Genomic DNA, 16938 nt, shown 5'->3' with positions numbered 1-16938 from the left:
ATTCGAAGCTACTTACCCACTCTCTCACCTTTAATCTCACTTACTCACTCCAGACTCACCCTCAACTCGAACACCATGTCTACCCTTAAAACAACAACCCAGTTTCTCTCCAAAGGAGGTAAGATGGCCCAGGCAGCCCTGAAAGAGGGTTCAAAAATCGCAGTCGCGTACGGAAAGCCAGCACTCGAAAGTTCAGCGGGTGTAGCAGCGAAGGTGCGGACTCGACTCCATCCACTTTCACTTTACTACCTTTAATTAGCTTATCTTGACGCGAGGGAAACTAAACTCAGATATATTAACCGTAATCTTTCATGAAAGGCCACCGAATGGGCATCCAGGAATCCCACCCTGGCAACGACCACAGTTTGCAGTGTTGCCGTCGCCGCTGCCCCGGGTCTGGTGGTTGCGCCTGTACTGTCAGTGTTGGGGTTTGGTGCTGGTGGTGTTCAGGCTTGTGAGTTTCTCTTTTCTTTTCTCCCTCCCTTCCAACGTTGATATACTTCTACTTGCGAATATGATCGATAACCTGGCTGCCTGACTAACTAACGATAAAGGCTCCCTGGCCGCCGGCGCGCAAAGTGCTATCGGGAATGTTGCGGCCGGAAGTACGTTTGCGATACTGCAGAGCGCGGCGGCAGGTGGGGGTGGGCTTGCGATTGTCAATGGGGTTACACAAGTTGGAGGTGCCGCTGTGGGGATTGGGAATGCTGGGTGGGCTTGGGTTAGGGCGAGGCTCTGAGATCCATTAACTTGGGCTGGACGGTGTGGTGGGCTTGGATTGGTGGTTGCGTAGATACAAGGGAAGGTTGGTTGGTCGGTGATGATCAGGGTGTTTTGGTCTTCGGCTTTAGGGGATACTTTGTGAGAGAATATGGATTCTTGGGTCCATATAGCCAAGCCGAATAGCGTCATGCTACAATTGCTGCTGGAGAATTAGGGTGTGCTACTATTGTCATGTTGTATATTTTATTGAGCCAACGTTATCCGACACGGATACCCATCAGCCGGGTGCGAACCAGCCTTCTCAGACTGGTACGCTCTCTCCCCATGCACAGTCTTGATCTGATTACCACCGAGTCCGGCCCACCTGGCAAGTTTCTTTAGGGTCCCCTCATTTGCCGCCTGCATAGCATCCCATTCGTCGTACGCGGGTCTAATATCGAATAACCGCGCCGTCATGACCAACACTATCCGCATTTCATTGTAGACTAGAGTCTGCCCGATGCAGTTGCGAGGTCCTTGCTCGAACGGCCGCCATGCAGCCGGATGAGGATATAGTTCGTGGCCGGGCTCTACGAGGAATCGTTGTGGAAGGAACTCCTCTGCGCTTGGCCAGATGTGTGGGTTTCTCTGGATGGATGGGTGGATGATCTCTGCTCCGATATCAGGATCCACCGGGTAGATGTTGCCGTGGCGGTCGGTGAGGGTGGTTTTGCTGCGTCCTTGTCGTCCGGTAGAGGCTGGGGGGGAATATTCGGAGGGTTTCCTTGATGACGGCTAGGGTGTATGGGCATTGGTTTAGGAGGGTGGGGTTGGATCTGAGGAGCTGCGCTGCCGCGGAGGGATCGGGTCCGAAGATGCGGTCGTGCTCTTGTCGCACTTGGGCTAGTGCTTCGGGGTGCTTTGAGAGCATGTGGTAAACGTAAACAATACTGCTGGAGGTCGTGTCGTTGCCGGCAAACAGGAAGAGGCGAATCTGATGGGCCGCGTATCTGGCAAAGACGTCGTCTAGTTTATTCGCTTCGCCAGTTTTCTGCTGTTGATCGGCCATATATGCCTCGAGAGCTAGAGCAATGACTGATTTGGCGCGTTTAGAAGTCGCTTGAGGCGAGCGCTCGTCGTGTTGCATTTCTGCGAACCGCTTGTCCAGTTCTTTGCGGATGCACCGATCCAACACGCCACTGTAGTATCTTTGGACAATAGGGCGAATCGGATTGGACAATACGCGCGGATCCCAAAACGAGTGCCATGCGTTGATTGTGTTGAGTGCATGCACCAATTCGTTGTCTACTCGTTGGTAGTTCGTGGTCATGTCCCTGGCATCGTTAGACCAGTAGCCGCAGCAGGCGGGTACTAGATATCTTACAGGGTTACTTGAAGTATGACGTCCATCGTCAGCCGCATGGTGAGGTGGTCGAGCTGGACAATCCCCGAGCCAACCTTCTCGCCTAGTATATCACAATAGACCTGAACGGAATTGACCACGGCCGACACCTGGTCTACCATACTACCCGCGCTGAAGCCCGGATTGAATACAGAGCGCCACTTCTTCCACTCAATGCCATTCATGGCAACGAGACTCGGGCCTCCAGTGATGGGAAGCAATCGCTTGTGCAATAGAGCAGACTTAGGAAGATTGTGCTTGTTCGCAATCTGCACCGCCACGTCCGGGTCAGAGACCATGTACTGCGCGTAATCTGCTGGCCAGACATCCACCAGGACGACGTCTGTGTCGCTGTAGTCCTTGCACAGCTCATGCACTGCGAGGAGGACATTGGCGTCGGATGGTAGGCGATCGGCGTATTTTTGGAAGACCAACATATGGCCCGTCAGCCAGCTCCATTCTTTGGGCATGCACTGTGAGCATTAGCGTATGGATTTAATGTTGGACAAAAAATAAGTTTGTGTACTTACAACGCCCTGTTTCCGGAGCTCATTGATCTTGCGGCGGTGTTGGACGAGACAGTATAGACCGTATGCAACAGCGGTCAGGAGCGGTACGCTGAGTGTCACGAGATTGACAACGGCCATGATGGCGGCCCAATCCACGGTGATGTAGCTAGTGTCAATATCTAGGGCATAATGGGCCCTTAAATAGTCGAATATCCAAACGCTGATCGACAATAGCACTGTTGACGAGTGGAGCTGAGTATTATTGTCAGGCAAGGACACGATCCACCGGCGAGGCTGGGCTGTGCGCCAAACAGGACTAGCCGATTATCCATCCTCTTCCTTCAAGCTCAGCTATCAATATCGATAAACGATAATCAGCAACAGGACAAAAATAAGTCCTTACCAGCCAACATGTCTGACGAAAGACCATTTGACAACATCATCAACTTCCGCGATGTCGGCCGAACCATCAACAAATTCGCTGGGAAGAAGTACGCTTATCTTTGCACGACCCACCCCAAGTATAACAACGGCGTACTGACAAGTATATAGACTCCTGAAAGAGGGCGTCCTCTTCCGAAGTGCCCGGGTAATACATTCCCATACAACTCGACAGTAGTCGTACTTATCTCCGCATGCTGATGGGCGATGATACTACTAGCTCGACGAAGCCTCAAATGAAGACATCCGCCGTCTTACAAAGGACATGCATATCACGACTGTCATCGATTTGCGCTCTACGTATGTCCCTTCTATCCTGTCAAACTATAGACACTGACAGATTGCAGAACAGAACACCAAATGGCCATCAAGAAGTACAAGCGCGCTCACAATATTCCCACCACCTCACCAGATGCCGAACCCCGAGGAGAAGAGGGCTACATCCACCTCCCCGCGCTCGAGGACACAGGTGCCACCCGCCATCTGATCAGTCTTACGGGGAAGGCCTTTGAAAGGGCACTCTTGTGGCGGTTAGACTGGTGGAATTTCACGTACGCCTTGCCTTCACGAACACTGGCCATACGGAGCTAACCTATTGAATAGGAAAGTCCTCGCGTACATAGCAGCAGGATACAGACAAGACGCGGTCCGCATAGTTGGCGAGAACGTAATGAAGCCTGCTGGGTTAACGGGGTTAGCGATGGACACGCTTGAAGCGAGCACGGCGGAGATCAAAAGTGTTTTTGACGTTCTTTCATCATCCTCATCTCCAGGCGCGGGCAACGACTCAGACTCGGATTCAAAAGACGGGGCAGCGCTCATCCACTGCACGCAAGGAAAGGACCGGACGGGTCTAATCATTCTCCTCTCGCTCCTCCTTGCCGGCGTCGTCGATGGAGATGTAATAGCGAGTGACTACGTGCTTTCGGAGAAAGATCTGGAAAATGAACCGAGTGAGGAGAAAGAGGAGAGGATGAGGGAGATTAAAGCGCTGGGGTTGAATGAGGAGTATGCGCGGTGTCCGAAGGATTTCACGCAGCGGGTTACGGGGTTTCTGGGGGAGAGGTATGGGAGTGTGAGAGCGTACTTGGATTTCGTGGGGGTTGAGGAGGGTACTGTTGAGCGTGTGCAAAGGCGGCTCTTGGCTTAAGGGGGTGGAGACGAGGGTTTGTAGATCGAGTACTAGAGGAACTAATAGATTCAAGTCTTCTATTACTTTATCCAATACCTATATATGCCGTAAATCATGACCCGTACTCCAAGTCCATGGTATCACATAAACACGTCTTGACGCAACGCAATGAACGCAATGCAAAAAAAAAAAAAATATCAATCACAGAGGAAAAGTCATGCTCTAGAGTCTAGACCGCAATTCCGCGATAAAAGCTGGTGTTGTGGTTGGCGTTTGGCCCCATTGAGTTCTGCGTCAGGGGCTCCTCTACGATGGCAGGCTGATCTGAGTGCCCAGAGCCCATGCGCTTCTCACCCTGCGGAACGTGGTTTCGCGTACGGACAGACGGTAACAGGTCGATAATGAACGAAAGGACATAGAAGGTGAATACCAAGGCAATGACTAGAACGTTGATTGTTAGCGAGGGTTCATTCACAAGTACTAATGCGAGGAGGTACATACCCCATTCGAGAACTGCAGCGGCATTTCGGTGATGCGGTTCGTGCCATCCACAGACGCCAAAGCCAATGGCAAGGGCAACCTCAACAATAATGAAGAATAGCTTGATACCGAAGCTAACCAAAAGGATACGGTGGTGAGGTCGGTAAAAGATGCCAATACGGAGGTATTCGATGCAAACGAGGATAGCGCTGACCAGGTACGCAACACTGCGGTAACTGTTAGCCCAGTCCGGCCTATCGATATACTGCCGTCCTCCAAACAAAAAACTTACAGGAACATCGCCAAAAATCCACCATGTAGCCGGTTGTGATGGACGGTGTCAAAGATCGACAGCAGAATTAGACCGGCAGCACCGGCAATTGAGAAGAATATAGAACCGATGGCACAGCCCTTGTCGAACCACCCCTTATTGGGGACCAGCTGCCCTGCATGTCGCAGCCAACGCTCCGAGATGAACGCGAGATCGAGAAAGACGACGGTGACGGCGCTGCCGGCGATGAAAAGTGGTTGGAGGCCTTCTGCGCCAACGTCGGAAATATAGCTATAATCAAGTCAGTTGGTCGGGTTTGCTTGATTATACGACGGTGTATCACTCACGCGATCGTTTGTCCTGGTTCCATGCCTGGGTAGATTGGATAGCCCTGGATGCACCAGGTTGCTAACATTGCTGCAAGCATGGCTGGTAGGAGTTAGTGACTCTATCCCTGCTGAATCCTGCACCGCATTCAATTGACGACTGACGTACCTATCCACATGCATGCTGAAATAACTGGAAAAATCCAGAATGATATAATCCACATATTGAAAGACTTGTATATGGCACTGCGCCGCTATCACCTGCAATTGAGGGCGCCCGGAGCTTGAGGCTGTATGGGTATAATGTGTAGAAGAGGAGGAGTGACGAGGACAGGAAGGGAGGAAGGTATAAAAATCAGGCCAGTCGAGCAGGGAGCAATTACGTATGTTGTCGGTGCTACTAGTGGTACAGGGCCAGGGAGACCGGAGGAAATTAATGGTCGCGTGGGGCCGCTACTACAAGCTTATAAGGCAATGCGCTGCGCCGGATGCTGCGGATGCGCGGCTGTGGCTGGTCCAGGACGCGTAGGAGGTGGTGGGATCGGAACACTAACTCGATGACTCCAAGAGCTGTTTTCTCGTCAAATGATCGCTTGCATAATACTCTGGAGGAGTCCAGAGCCGGCCAGAGTAACTTGGCTGTGTTGTGCCGATCTGCAGCTGGGATGACTTCACATTTCTGCCTTGAGAGCACGACGTCATCGCTGTGGCTTATGAGCAGTTCGGCCTCTCCTGGCCTTTCCTGACTGTGCACAAGCAGCGCAACGGACCCAGATGCCCTGTAAACTCCGCTGGCCAATTTGATTTACTCTGGAGCCTGGACGCTTCGCCTCATATCCAGACTCTGCTGACTCTGTTTACTTTTTTGCCATGTTGTACAGAAGTAGATTATGCCCGGTGGCTCAAAGTATGTCCTTATCCTTATTACAAAGTACTAATAAAGTTAACCCTCTATCTTAAAACTCCATGTGCTCGCGGCTGTGCGAGGTTTATCACGAGACACCCGAAGTTAAACAGGAGAACAAAGAAACTAGGCAACGAAATGAAGGAGCACAGAGCTGGGTAACTCAAGGACGAGTGATGCGTTGGCGGCTGCTGCTGCCGGCTGCACGAATTGGGGAGTTGGGTATCTGGTGTTCTATGACTTCCACCATGGAAAGCTCGTCACCACTGCTGGGTGGACTGCGTCTTCGGATACTGCTTCTATCGCTATCGCTTTCTTGGCAACAGGCTCCGGTGCCAAGACCGGATGGTCGGATGGAACAAGCGAAGTGCGCGATGAAAACGGGACGTTCGAATACGGCCTTTGCCCCGCACGTGTTAAAGATCCGCGCTGGGGGTCAATAGCACGGTGCAAGGAGTGATCGACTTCTCGCGGGCGAGGTGCTTGGTATGATATCCGTTGGTGGTTTCCCGGGTGTGAGTGAGATATTGTGGGAGGCGCAAGGAACGCAGGTGGGCGGTTTGCAGAGCCGGAGAGCGGCTGAAGCGGGGATCGGGGCGTCGCCATCGGGGACTCCGGGCTGATAGCTGCGCTTGTTGTCCTCGCCCAAGTACCAGGAACACTGGTGTCCAGAGGATATGACGGAGCAAGTGCGACGCCGATTCCGCTCCCGACTCCATCCATACGTCTATTCTCAACCGCTGACGCCGGGATGTCTTGTAGTCGCCTGCGCTCTAGAGCCTTGAGTTCGCGCTGAGAAAGTGTGACGTTCTTGTTCCCCTCGGAATGCGCGCGTCGAATTCGCTCCAACGCCCTCTCCACCAACCAGTCTTCATTATCCTTCATCGCTAGCTCAACTGCATATGCCACTGTGCTATTCGTATCCTCGTACATGTCGTAATCCGCGCCATCCGTGGGTTCCGTCGCGTAGTGTCCATCGTATTCCATCATAGAGCTTCGCCATCCGTTTCCCCCTTGTCGCGGGCCAGCTAATTGTTTTGTGTGCAGTGTCTTATCCCCCCGCCCAAATTGTTCTTCCGTCTCACTAACCATCTCCTCAACTCGCATTCCACCATCCGCCCATTGTCCTCCCCGCCTCCCGTTTGGTCTCCCCAGATGTGCCCCCGGTGGTCTTCCCCATCGGGGCATACCGTAAGGAGCTCGCGGCCGACCACCTAGACCGCCTCCTCGGAAAAAGCATTCTCGATTGGCTTGTCCATGAATGCGGCGTGACCGAAGACTGTCACGCCAGTGGCTCCAACGAGCCAAAGAAACGTAGAAAAGGGTGAAGCCCAGAAGCCCAGGGGCACCGCAACGAGCAACAACCCAGTGTAGAGCTGAGAAGTGTTGAACCGGGCAAATCCGAGGTCGAGGTCGCGGCCTTCAAGCTTTCCAATACCCCAAAGACCACCAGTCACCAAGAAGATGACAAAGAGCAGCACAGGGTTGGTCAACAGGCTGTAGATACTGAGCATCACAAATATGGCGGCATAGTTGCTTGAGAAGTAGGACAGGTTGTAGTTGACACGGCTCTGAGCTTCGCCGAAGTTGGCAGGCTTCGAGACGCGCTTGAAGTCGAGAAACTCGGAGATCGGACGAAGGTTGGCAAATCGCGAGCCCAAGGACTGGGAGCGAAGACTGTTGAAGCGGTCTCCGAATCGCGAGGTAATCGCATCAATAGGAATCTGAATTGGGCTCATTGTGTAAAGTGAGGATGTGGGTTTTGAGGTTAAATAAGCAGTGTATGATGTCTGGATGGCAGTTTTGAAGGACACGAAGGATGATTGAAAGAATTGAGTGTTGGTAAAGAGCTCGAGGAAAAGGGGTGCCTAAGTTGATGCCGAAAATAAATGTCAAGCTGGCAGGAACCAAAAGAGCGTTAGCCTGTTTTGGCTTCGTATCTTATCGGGTCGGTACTGTATTCACCCGTACGCCACCACCACAGCCTCTTTTCAAGGCTGAAGGGTGGATGTGATGACTCCTAGTGTAATGAGAGACCGTTGACAAAAAAAATTTTTTTTAAACGAAGTCAACGAGCAGAGCATCAATGGTTTTCATGAAACATTCAACGGTAACAACAATCAGATTCATGTGGCGATGTAACGGCCGGAATAGAGCTTGCTGAGCGCGGAATGTTGCCCGTCAGATCAATGCCAAGAAGTGAGAAATTTGAGTCTCAGCATGGTTCTCGCCTTCGAGGCTGCGAAGAGGATTAGGCGACATTCATCTCCTCGTCAGTCGAACTGTCTTTTGGCCATGTTCATTATCGGGGCGCTGAAAGAGCCCGAGGAAGAGAAGGCCGGATGGGAAGCGGCAGCTTTATACTTAAGAATCCAATGCACCCCAACCGAATAGCAGAGGATCTTTAATTTGTTCCATTATCATGGAATAAGTACGGAAGCACCGTCATTCATTCGCTAAACCCATTCCCTCAATTGGTCCACGTTGACTTGGAGTGTGGATCGCATCAATCAGGTATCATTACATGGAGTAAGTAGTCGCTGATGCCCTGTTTATGGGTTTTGCCAGGCCTTTCACTGACCGGTTAGACTGCGTAAAATGAGGGCCTTGTTCTCATTGGTGAGCCTTACTCGACGCCCCGTCATATAACCGCAGTAGATTCTCCAAAGGGACGTGCGCAGAGTAATATCATTGATGCGATCACTGCGAGGCGAGATGCGGGCAGGGCTGAGGGATATCTTGCCCCTATATTGATATGATTTGACTAACGCTCAGGCATGCACATCTGCTGGAGCAGCAGAAGTATTGAGCACGGAGGACGTAGGACATAGCATTTGCAGCAGACTCGTCATATCTTCCTGCATTTCTCGCCTCAACGTCGCATGTTGCATATGCCTCATTTTCGGGCACTCTGTAGATGGCGCATCCCGCGACTGCATCTGGCCTTTTGACGCTTGATGAGTCTGCGTGTGAAGTTTGGCTCCAATAGAGTCCACAGCTGCCAATAGCATTCGTTCCTTTTCCTTGTTGACCTCTGGGACCAGGACTGTTGGTTGATCGGAGCGCCATACAGGCTTGCCAATAACGATATAAAAAACAACCAATCATTGAAATAGATCGCAACTGTTATGAAATGCTTAACGATGGGCTGCGCACGCTGCATTCCGCGGAGGGACTTATATCAAGGCCGAGTCGTCGCTCAACGTCGGCATCACCTGTAACCAGATCTGTAGGGAAACCGAACATTGAATAACCTAGCTTTCGCGGACTCGAGACAGACGAGCCATTCTCGCGGAAAAGATTCAGCACAGTCAATCACTCTTTTTGTGGCAATTGCAACCTTGGAAGAGACTTGGGCGAGAGACTTTGTGCCGTCTCTGGGATCTGGACCGCGCCTGTCACCTCCGTTTCCGTATTTCACAGAATCCGGCAGTTTTTTTGACCGCCTGCCCCATTGAACACCAGGTTTATTAACTGGCCAGAATTTCCAGATGAATTTCCCCAGGAGACAAAAGACTATTCAGCATCAAAGTGGATGATGGAGTGAGTTTTTGGATTAATTGAATTGTGCAGCCTTATTTTCGATTCTTTCTATATTTCTGCCTAATTGCCGGCCCTAGGAGCATCAATCGTTCCTACAAAACTTCCCCACGATGAAGACATCAGTACTCCGTCTGGTCTTGCTCGCAGCTCTCTTCGTTCTAGCCGCAGCCTGGACGAAAGAAGGTCCGTACTTTGTCAATTGATTTTTCATTACTTGGGCTGACTGTTTATTGTTTCAGACTACGAGATCTTCCGTCTTCATGATGAAGTTACTGCAGCGGAAGGGGCCAACGTGACATTCTACGGTACATACACATTCCTCGAGCACTGCCGTAATCAAGCCACATTCTGATTATACTTCTAGACTTCCTAGGTGCTCGAAACAACGCCAACCAAGATGAACTTAACAAGGCCTACCGCAAAATGTCCAGACTCCTCCATCCCGACAAAGTCAAGCGCTCTTTCATCGCCAACAGCTCCAAGGACAAGGGCAAATCCAAGACCAGCCAAAAGGGCGTGCACGTCAACAAAGGCCCTACGAAGCGAGAGATCGATGCTGCCGTGAAGGTGGCTCACGAGCGCGCACAGCGCCTGAACGTTGTAGCCAACATTCTTCGAGGCCCGGCTCGTGAGCGCTACGACTACTTCTTGAAGAATGGTTTCCCCAAGTGGAGAGGCACCGGGTACTACTACTCGCGGTTCCGTCCCGGACTCGGCTCCGTGCTCGTTGGACTGTTCCTTGTGTTTGGCGGTGGTGCTCACTATGGCGCCCTTGTTCTCAGCTGGAAGCGTCAGCGAGACTTTGTCGACCGGTATATTCGCCAGGCTAGACGCGCTGCATGGGGTGATGAGCTGGGTGTCCGTGGTATCGCCAGCGCGCCAGTCCCGGCCCCTGCCCCGGCACCGGATGCTGGTGATGCCGGTGCGCTCCCGATGAACCGCCGGCAGAAGCGGATGATGGACCGCGAGAACCGAAAGGAGAAGAAGAGTGGCAGTGCGAGGTCTGGTTTGCGCAGATCAGGAACTTCGACTCCTACGGGAGAGACCGTCGAGCCAACAGGTGAGAGGAAGAGAGTCGTTGCTGAGAATGGAAAAGTGCTTATTGTCGACTCGGTCGGTAATGTTTTTCTGGAAGAGGAATCTGAGGACGGTGAGCGCCGGGAGTTCTTGCTCGACGTCGAGGAGATTCAACGTCCGACTGTGCGTGATACCTTGATCTTCAAACTCCCTGGTTGGGTTTATCGAAAGACTGTCGGCCAAGTTCTTGGAACCTTTGTTACGGTGGATTACGGTGCCCTCTCGGAAGATGAGCAAGTTGAGGCTGTTGAGGAGTCGGAGCAGACCAGTTCGGCTGTTGCTCCAGGCAATGCGAAATCTAGAAGAAAAGGGCGACGTGGACAGCGTTCTTAACGGACTACGCTTTCAGAAAGACTGTCAAGATTATCCTTGCACATAGGCTTATTGTTGATTAGGTGTTGAAAGAACACAATATTCCTAGAAGTGATCGTAAGAATGATTCGAAATACGTAGATCAGACTCCACGTGAGTCGAGTTTAATGCAGCTAGCCTCCCGACTTTTCATCTCAACGAGAGAGTAATCACTCAAGACTACAGAAGAAGAGCAAAGAGTACTGAAAGATTGAAAGAAAGCAAGGTATTCGTCGTCCATGCGTCATCATCATGACCTTCGTAAATGAGTGCTCCATCGTCCCTAAAGGCCCCTCGTGCATAGAACAAGCTATAGACGCCTACATCAGCATCTTCGCGATGTTCATAAGACCATTGATATTGCCGACCATGCCACCACCATCACCACGAGACCTCTCGCCAGAGCCTCCACCAAAGATGTGCTTGGGCAGATGGATCCCAATCATGGAGAACAGCTTGACGAGGACACCGCTGGTGATCAAAGGAACAACAACCAACAGGAGGACCTTCATCGGGTGGCGCTTCGCATAGTTGGTAATGTCGCGGAACAAGCGTCTGATGTAGCGGACCACACGCTGGATGAATCCAGAGCGAGGGCGGGCTCGTCTGGATGAGGAGGATGAGAACACGGATGGGCTTGAGCGCCCTACGCCGCGGGTGCCGCCGAAGTCGAAGATTGATGGCGTCGAGTGGCTCTTGTGATATGTAGAATATCCCGCGGCGGATCGACGGGAGGGAGATCTGTCGGAGCGTTTTCGCACATATCCTCCCGTGGAGGAGCGGCCGTCAAACCAGCCCATTCTAGCCTCGCTGTTGCGGTGTAGATAAGATAGTGGGATGGATAGGTGCTCTTGCGTTGAGTCTCGATAAAGGTATTGATGAAATAGAGACGGTCAATTGACACTTCGTCCTCAATTTCTTCTCTCGAAGTTTTTGTACGCCGTAACTGCAGTGAGCTGACCTGCTCAAGCAATCATAGGGCGGTTGCGGAGTACTTTCTGCACAACACCACCTTAGGCTATGTGCTGCATTGATTGTCTCCACCGCTTCTTTCCACACGGGATCAATCAGATTAACCCACAGTAAGATACAGCCGGACAGAAGAGATGAACGTACTGAAAGCATGGACCAGGCGTTCTGTATAGACAAAGCTGGGGTGCTCAATTATCCACCCGCCGTGGAGAAATTGCCGGGAGAGCGATGGAGGAAGAGGAAGAAACTCTCTGACCGGCCTCAAGGAGAGATCAAGTATCCATCGTTTGGCGAGACCGAGCGAGCCCCGGCTACGACAATTCGGTGGCTGGCGTGCAGCTTTAGTTCTGACTGTCCTTGCTGGTGATTGGCAGCGACCCTCAGGGGCCGACGCAGCGTCGCAGACTTGACGGCCTCAGGCAGAAGCTCCTTGAGTCCAGAATCCAGGCTGTCATGTGATTATATGGAGCGGGGTGCTTTGGGCGTGTACAACTGTGTTTGGGCTTCATTGCAATCCATGCTGACAATCTATATCGAGAATTCTCAGCGACCTTGGGGAGTGGTTAGCGATTACCGGCTTCCAATTGTTGTAGGTAAGGGCAGAACTTGTTTGGCGGTTCCGTCGATACTAAGCCACCGACGTCATTCCGTGCCGGCTCGATATCTGGGCTCTGGCTCCCATCTTTCAGGACCAAGATCGCTTTTTGCTTTTGCACTTTTCCTGACCACTCACATTGCATACGACACCGCATAGTTGCAAATAGCAGACCATAAGTCAAGTCTCAAAGAAGCTGAGATCTGTTGGCTTAACACTTGAACAAGATGCCAAGTAAGTCATGGATCAGCCTACCCACGGTAACGGTGGCTAACATCAAGTGAACAGGACTCCCTGACTACTGTATGTCTATCACCCAACGGTTTGAGTTATACCTGTTCTAATGCATTCAATAGATAAAGTTCTCGGCGTCTCTCCCGACGCCACCCAGCGAGAGATTCGTACCGCATACAAGAGGTACGTGAGGTATACACATATCTTGGGACGATATAGTATTAAGGGTCTACAGGGAGTCCTTGAAATCCCATCCCGATCGAGTACCTGAAGGCTCCCCCGAGAAAGCAGCACGAACACGCAAGTTTCAGGAAATAAATGATGCCTACTATACCCTCTCCGACGGTTCTCGCCGACGAGAATACGATAGCAGAAGAACATTTGAGCAGGAATCGGATGGGGAAGAGGAAGTGCCCAGACCAGATGGTGGGTTCTGGTCGTCGTTCGGATTCGGGTCATCAACAGACCGTGAGGAGCGAACCAACGAACAGTTCGGATCGGCGTTCGAGGAAATGCTTCGGGAAGAGGGCATGGATAGCGATGGATCCCAGAGATCTAACTCTCATTTCTGGTCCATTGTCGGAGGAGCCAGTGGTGGAGCGCTTGGGTTTATCGTGGCGAATGCCCCGGGTGCTATAGCGGGTGCTGTTGCTGGCAATCGCTTAGGAGCTGTTCGAGACGCTCGGGGCAAAAGTGTCTATGAAGTTTTCTTGGAGCTACCAGCGAACACCCGCGCACAGTTGCTGAGCCAGCTGGCAGCCAAAGTTTTCCAGCATACTATGGGACAGTGAGAGTGAGGGCTTTGTGTTTCGAACGACGAGTTTATATCCACCGCTGTCATGTTATTCCTGCCCTTTTCAAGTATTATGATAGATGTATAGCCATGCTACAATTGACACTTTATCCATCCAGGCTTCCATATCTGGTCTATGCGGCATGTTCCCAGATGCGCAAGCTCGGACACTCTCCATTTCCTTGTTATCGACAAGTTATCGCAGACCCACGTTGATCTAGGCCGTGAGTTTTGGTTGACCGCCTCTCCTTGTTTCTGTCTAGGCCCGCTCTGCCCCTCGTTCGCCGCAAGCGGTCAGGACACATTCCAATAGTCTTTCCTGCATCTGTACATTTCTTGCCCCTCTTCAGGAACCTCAATTGACTTGAATTCTGATTCATTATCAAGTCCATTCGTTGCTTGGGCTGCATTACCGTCTTGATTAATTCTCTCCTCAGCTTTCTTTGCATATCCCCCACCATGGCCACTGTCGAAGGAGCCGCTGTCTATCCAGCTTTAGAAAACCGTCCTTTGAAGGACACGATCTGTCTTTTCGATGTGGACAATACTTTGACGCCTGCAAGGAGGGTAAGCCGAATCATGAATCCTGCATTAGTTCCACTTGATATGCTAAATGCTAACATGTTCTCTGGGCTACAGCATGTTACAGATGAGATGCTTCAAGTCCTCTCACAATTGCGCCAAAAGTGTGCCATCGGCTCTGTTGGTATCTCGATCCCTCATATAAAGACCCTCAATCTCATTTATGTCTAGGTTGGCGGTTCCGACTTCAACAAACAGCAAGAACAACTTGGTACTACGAGCGTGAACTGCACCACTCTCTTCGACTTCAACTTCGCCGAGAACGGCTTAACGGCCTACCGACTGGGAAAGCCTCTGACCGGCAATAGCTTCATTGAATGGATTGGAGAGGAGATGTACCAGAAACTGGTCAACTTCATTCTCAGGTATATTGCGGACCTGGACATCCCGAAGAAGCGGGGTACCTTCATTGAGTTCCGCAACGGAATGATCAATGTCAGCCCCATTGGCAGGAATGCCTCTATCGCGGAGAGAACTGAGTTTGAGGAGTACGACAAAGTTCACAACATCCGGAAGCCTTTCGTGGAAGCTCTCAAGAAGAACTTTCCTGACTATGGTCTGAGGTAAGTCGGCCTATTGAGCTTCTCGTTGTTTGATATGTTCTCGCTGACACACCGCTCTTAACAGCTTCTCGATTGGAGGTCAAATATCTTTTGATGTTTTCCCCACCGGCTGGGACAAGACCTACTGCCTCAGACACGTCGAGGGTGAGAAGGAGATTTCAGGGATTGAATATAAGTCAATCCACTTCTTCGGCGACAAATGTTTCCCTGGCGGCAACGATTACGAGATCTACGAAGACCCCCGAACGATTGGTCACTCCGTTGAAAACCCTGAGGATTGCATGAAGCAGCTCAGAGAGCTGTTCCAACTCTAGAGTACATATACATGAAAGCGCTGACACAAAGTTTCCGTTCTGAACAACACTTAGCCTCAATACATTAATACCTAGCAGAATATAATTCTCCAATCCATGGAAGCCTTGCATTTACTAGGCGACAAGTAGTTTGAGAGCCTCAAAGTCTTCGAAACTCAGCCACAACGGAGCATGAATCATTCAATATCACAATTAATCCGAAAGAAAGCCAGGAATCAGCACCAAATATGTCCCTTTTTCTCCAATGGGGATTCCAGCGAGCCTTCACCCGTGACCTGGGAAGGGCTGTACCTGCGCTTAGTCATCCCGTATGTAGTGCCTCAGCGGGCGGCCTAGAAGTATTCGGGGACTTTCATCATTGACATTGATGAATCAGTGAACAACAACTCGTCGTATTAGGCCCGCGCATTTGAAGCGCTCTCCCACTCTTTCGACTATCCTATCGCCTTTACCTTACTATCACCATGGCGCCCCAGAAGTCCGTTGCTGAGGTTCCGCGTTCAATCCTTCCCCGCCTGACGTGGAACGGCTCTTCCGGTCGAACGAGCCTCACAGCCTCGCACTCGGCACCTCTTCCTGCGGGAAGGAAACAGAAGCAGCGCGCACAAGGCTGGACATCTTTGACATGTCAAACACAGTTTTCATCGCTCACAAAACACTCTGCGGCGTTTTCCACGACATCTCGGGAAAGCGACGCATCGACATTAATCACAAGACGTTTCCCGCGGGCAACATTCCAGGTCACCAGAAGCCAGAGTACGCAGCCTACAGGCAGCCCTATCCGGTATAATGGCGTATACGTTGCGACATTCAACCCAGCCCGCCGGGCATTCCATGCTTCTGCGCCGCGGGAACGAGACCACCATTTCGATACGCTGAAGTTCGTTCAAAGGTTGAAGGATGAGGGATTTAGTGAGGAGCAGGCTGTTGCAATGATGCGGGTTCTCAATGATGTTATCCAGGAGTCGATTCAGAACCTGACTCGGACGATGGTCTTGAGGGAGGGTGAGTCGTCCTCGTCGCTGTTGGCCCCGGCACATAGCATGATGCTAACTGCTTCATGATTTGCAGATACCGAGAGATCAGCATATACACAAAAAGTCGACTTTGCCAAACTTCGCTCGGAATTGCTCAACGCAGACTCGACGGAAGCTCAACTTACACGCTCGTCGCATGAAAAGATAGCCGCCGACCTTGCCAAGCTCAATTCACGCCTTCGGGATGAGATCGGGCGCACTCAGGCCTCCGTTCGCCTTGATCTTAACCTTGAGAAAGGCCGCATTCGGGAAGAAGCGAACAGTCAAGAGATGCGCATAAAAGAGACGGAGACAAGAATTGAACAGGAAGTTGCGGGACTGAGAGAGCGCGTGGAGGCCGTGAAATTTTCTACTCTCCAATGGCTCATGTATGGATCTTGTTGCCTTTTCAAGCAGAAACAGATTGCTAACGGATTGTCTAGGGGTGTCTGCACTGGTACCGCTGCTCTGATTCTTGGTGCCTGGCGTCTTCTGATGTAGGAGGTACTACTATCAATCTGAAATACCTGGTACCCAGGTCTTATTGTATTATACACTTACCATTGTCATCGCATTTTGTCGAGGTCTTACAACGCCTCCGCCATTTCCTTTGTCATCGCGTGGGATTATGCTTGGAAGCGAACATTGCATTCTTTTTTTCGAGATAGATAAGTCTGGCCCTACGAGCTTAGAAAATCATTATTTCGGAGTATTAATAAAATCCAAAAAAG

General features: G+C 51.2%; 10 protein-coding genes across 10 annotated transcripts; 5 read left to right on the top strand and 5 right to left on the bottom strand.

The window, feature by feature from the left end:
• Positions 1–75: 75 nt before the first annotated feature.
• BDV17DRAFT_289474 (uncharacterized protein) lies at positions 76–739 on the top strand (the record flags this gene model as incomplete). The annotated part of the gene is made up of 3 exons (XM_073761673.1): positions 76–213; positions 319–454; positions 555–739. 3 exons carry the CDS (start codon positions 76–78, stop codon positions 737–739), a joined length of 459 nt encoding a protein of 152 aa, XP_073617452.1.
• Positions 740–853: 114 nt separating this feature from the next.
• On the bottom strand, positions 854–2751 carry BDV17DRAFT_297543 (cytochrome P450; the record flags this gene model as incomplete). Its single annotated transcript, XM_073763510.1, has 4 exons — positions 854–1371; positions 1496–2036; positions 2087–2577; positions 2635–2751. 4 exons carry the CDS (start codon positions 2749–2751, stop codon positions 967–969), a joined length of 1554 nt encoding a protein of 517 aa, XP_073617451.1. The 3' UTR covers positions 854–966.
• An 82-nt stretch (positions 2752–2833) lies between these two features.
• ptyA (putative tyrosine/serine protein phosphatase) lies at positions 2834–4219 on the top strand. The gene is made up of 5 exons (XM_073757271.1): positions 2834–3104; positions 3166–3202; positions 3275–3354; positions 3402–3605; positions 3658–4219. The coding sequence occupies exons 1-5, from the start codon at positions 3025–3027 to the stop codon at positions 4202–4204; spliced, it is 948 nt and encodes a 315-aa protein (XP_073617450.1). The 5' UTR covers positions 2834–3024; the 3' UTR covers positions 4205–4219.
• Positions 4220–4223: 4 nt separating this feature from the next.
• On the bottom strand, positions 4224–5769 carry BDV17DRAFT_258100 (Frag1/DRAM/Sfk1 family protein). Its single transcript, XM_073757270.1, has 5 exons — positions 5433–5769; positions 5285–5366; positions 4959–5228; positions 4688–4893; positions 4224–4627 (listed from the first exon to the last, which is right to left on the bottom strand). The coding sequence occupies exons 1-5, from the start codon at positions 5485–5487 to the stop codon at positions 4416–4418; spliced, it is 825 nt and encodes a 274-aa protein (XP_073617449.1). The 5' UTR covers positions 5488–5769; the 3' UTR covers positions 4224–4415.
• A 436-nt stretch (positions 5770–6205) lies between these two features.
• Positions 6206–7518, bottom strand: BDV17DRAFT_34445 (uncharacterized protein). The gene has a single exon (XM_073764381.1). It carries the CDS (start codon positions 7353–7355, stop codon positions 6402–6404), a length of 954 nt encoding a protein of 317 aa, XP_073617448.1. The 5' UTR covers positions 7356–7518; the 3' UTR covers positions 6206–6401.
• Positions 7382–7906, bottom strand: BDV17DRAFT_289469 (putative COPII vesicles protein Yip3; the record flags this gene model as incomplete). Its single annotated transcript, XM_073761672.1, has 1 exon — positions 7382–7906. The coding sequence occupies one exon, from the start codon at positions 7904–7906 to the stop codon at positions 7382–7384; it is 525 nt and encodes a 174-aa protein (XP_073617447.1).
• Positions 7907–9680: 1774 nt separating this feature from the next.
• BDV17DRAFT_258092 (putative endoplasmic reticulum DnaJ domain protein Erj5) lies at positions 9681–11193 on the top strand. The gene is made up of 3 exons (XM_073757269.1): positions 9681–9893; positions 9950–10015; positions 10075–11193. The coding sequence occupies exons 1-3, from the start codon at positions 9821–9823 to the stop codon at positions 11118–11120; spliced, it is 1185 nt and encodes a 394-aa protein (XP_073617446.1). The 5' UTR covers positions 9681–9820; the 3' UTR covers positions 11121–11193.
• Positions 11194–12634, bottom strand: BDV17DRAFT_258090 (uncharacterized protein). Its single transcript, XM_073757268.1, has 2 exons — positions 12255–12634; positions 11194–12184 (listed from the first exon to the last, which is right to left on the bottom strand). The coding sequence occupies exon 2, from the start codon at positions 11936–11938 to the stop codon at positions 11459–11461; it is 480 nt and encodes a 159-aa protein (XP_073617445.1). The 5' UTR covers positions 11939–12184; positions 12255–12634; the 3' UTR covers positions 11194–11458.
• A 414-nt stretch (positions 12635–13048) lies between these two features.
• sec53 (phosphomannomutase SEC53) lies at positions 13049–15191 on the top strand (the record flags this gene model as incomplete). The annotated part of the gene is made up of 6 exons (XM_073763509.1): positions 13049–13122; positions 13175–13726; positions 14170–14299; positions 14372–14434; positions 14486–14877; positions 14942–15191. 6 exons carry the CDS (start codon positions 13049–13051, stop codon positions 15189–15191), a joined length of 1461 nt encoding a protein of 486 aa, XP_073617444.1.
• A 464-nt stretch (positions 15192–15655) lies between these two features.
• Positions 15656–16708, top strand: BDV17DRAFT_289464 (CCDC90 family protein; the record flags this gene model as incomplete). Its single annotated transcript, XM_073761671.1, has 3 exons — positions 15656–16196; positions 16263–16596; positions 16651–16708. The coding sequence occupies 3 exons, from the start codon at positions 15656–15658 to the stop codon at positions 16706–16708; spliced, it is 933 nt and encodes a 310-aa protein (XP_073617443.1).
• Between the last annotated feature and the right edge of the window lie 230 nt (positions 16709–16938).

The sequence above is a fragment of the Aspergillus undulatus genome (genome assembly GCF_047715775.1).
Source record: "Aspergillus undulatus strain CBS 261.88 unplaced genomic scaffold BDV17scaffold_13, whole genome shotgun sequence".
NCBI lineage: Eukaryota > Fungi > Ascomycota > Eurotiomycetes > Eurotiales > Aspergillaceae > Aspergillus > Aspergillus undulatus.
Note: the sequence above shows the minus strand (reverse complement) of the source record. Positions and strands in the feature narration are given on the sequence as shown.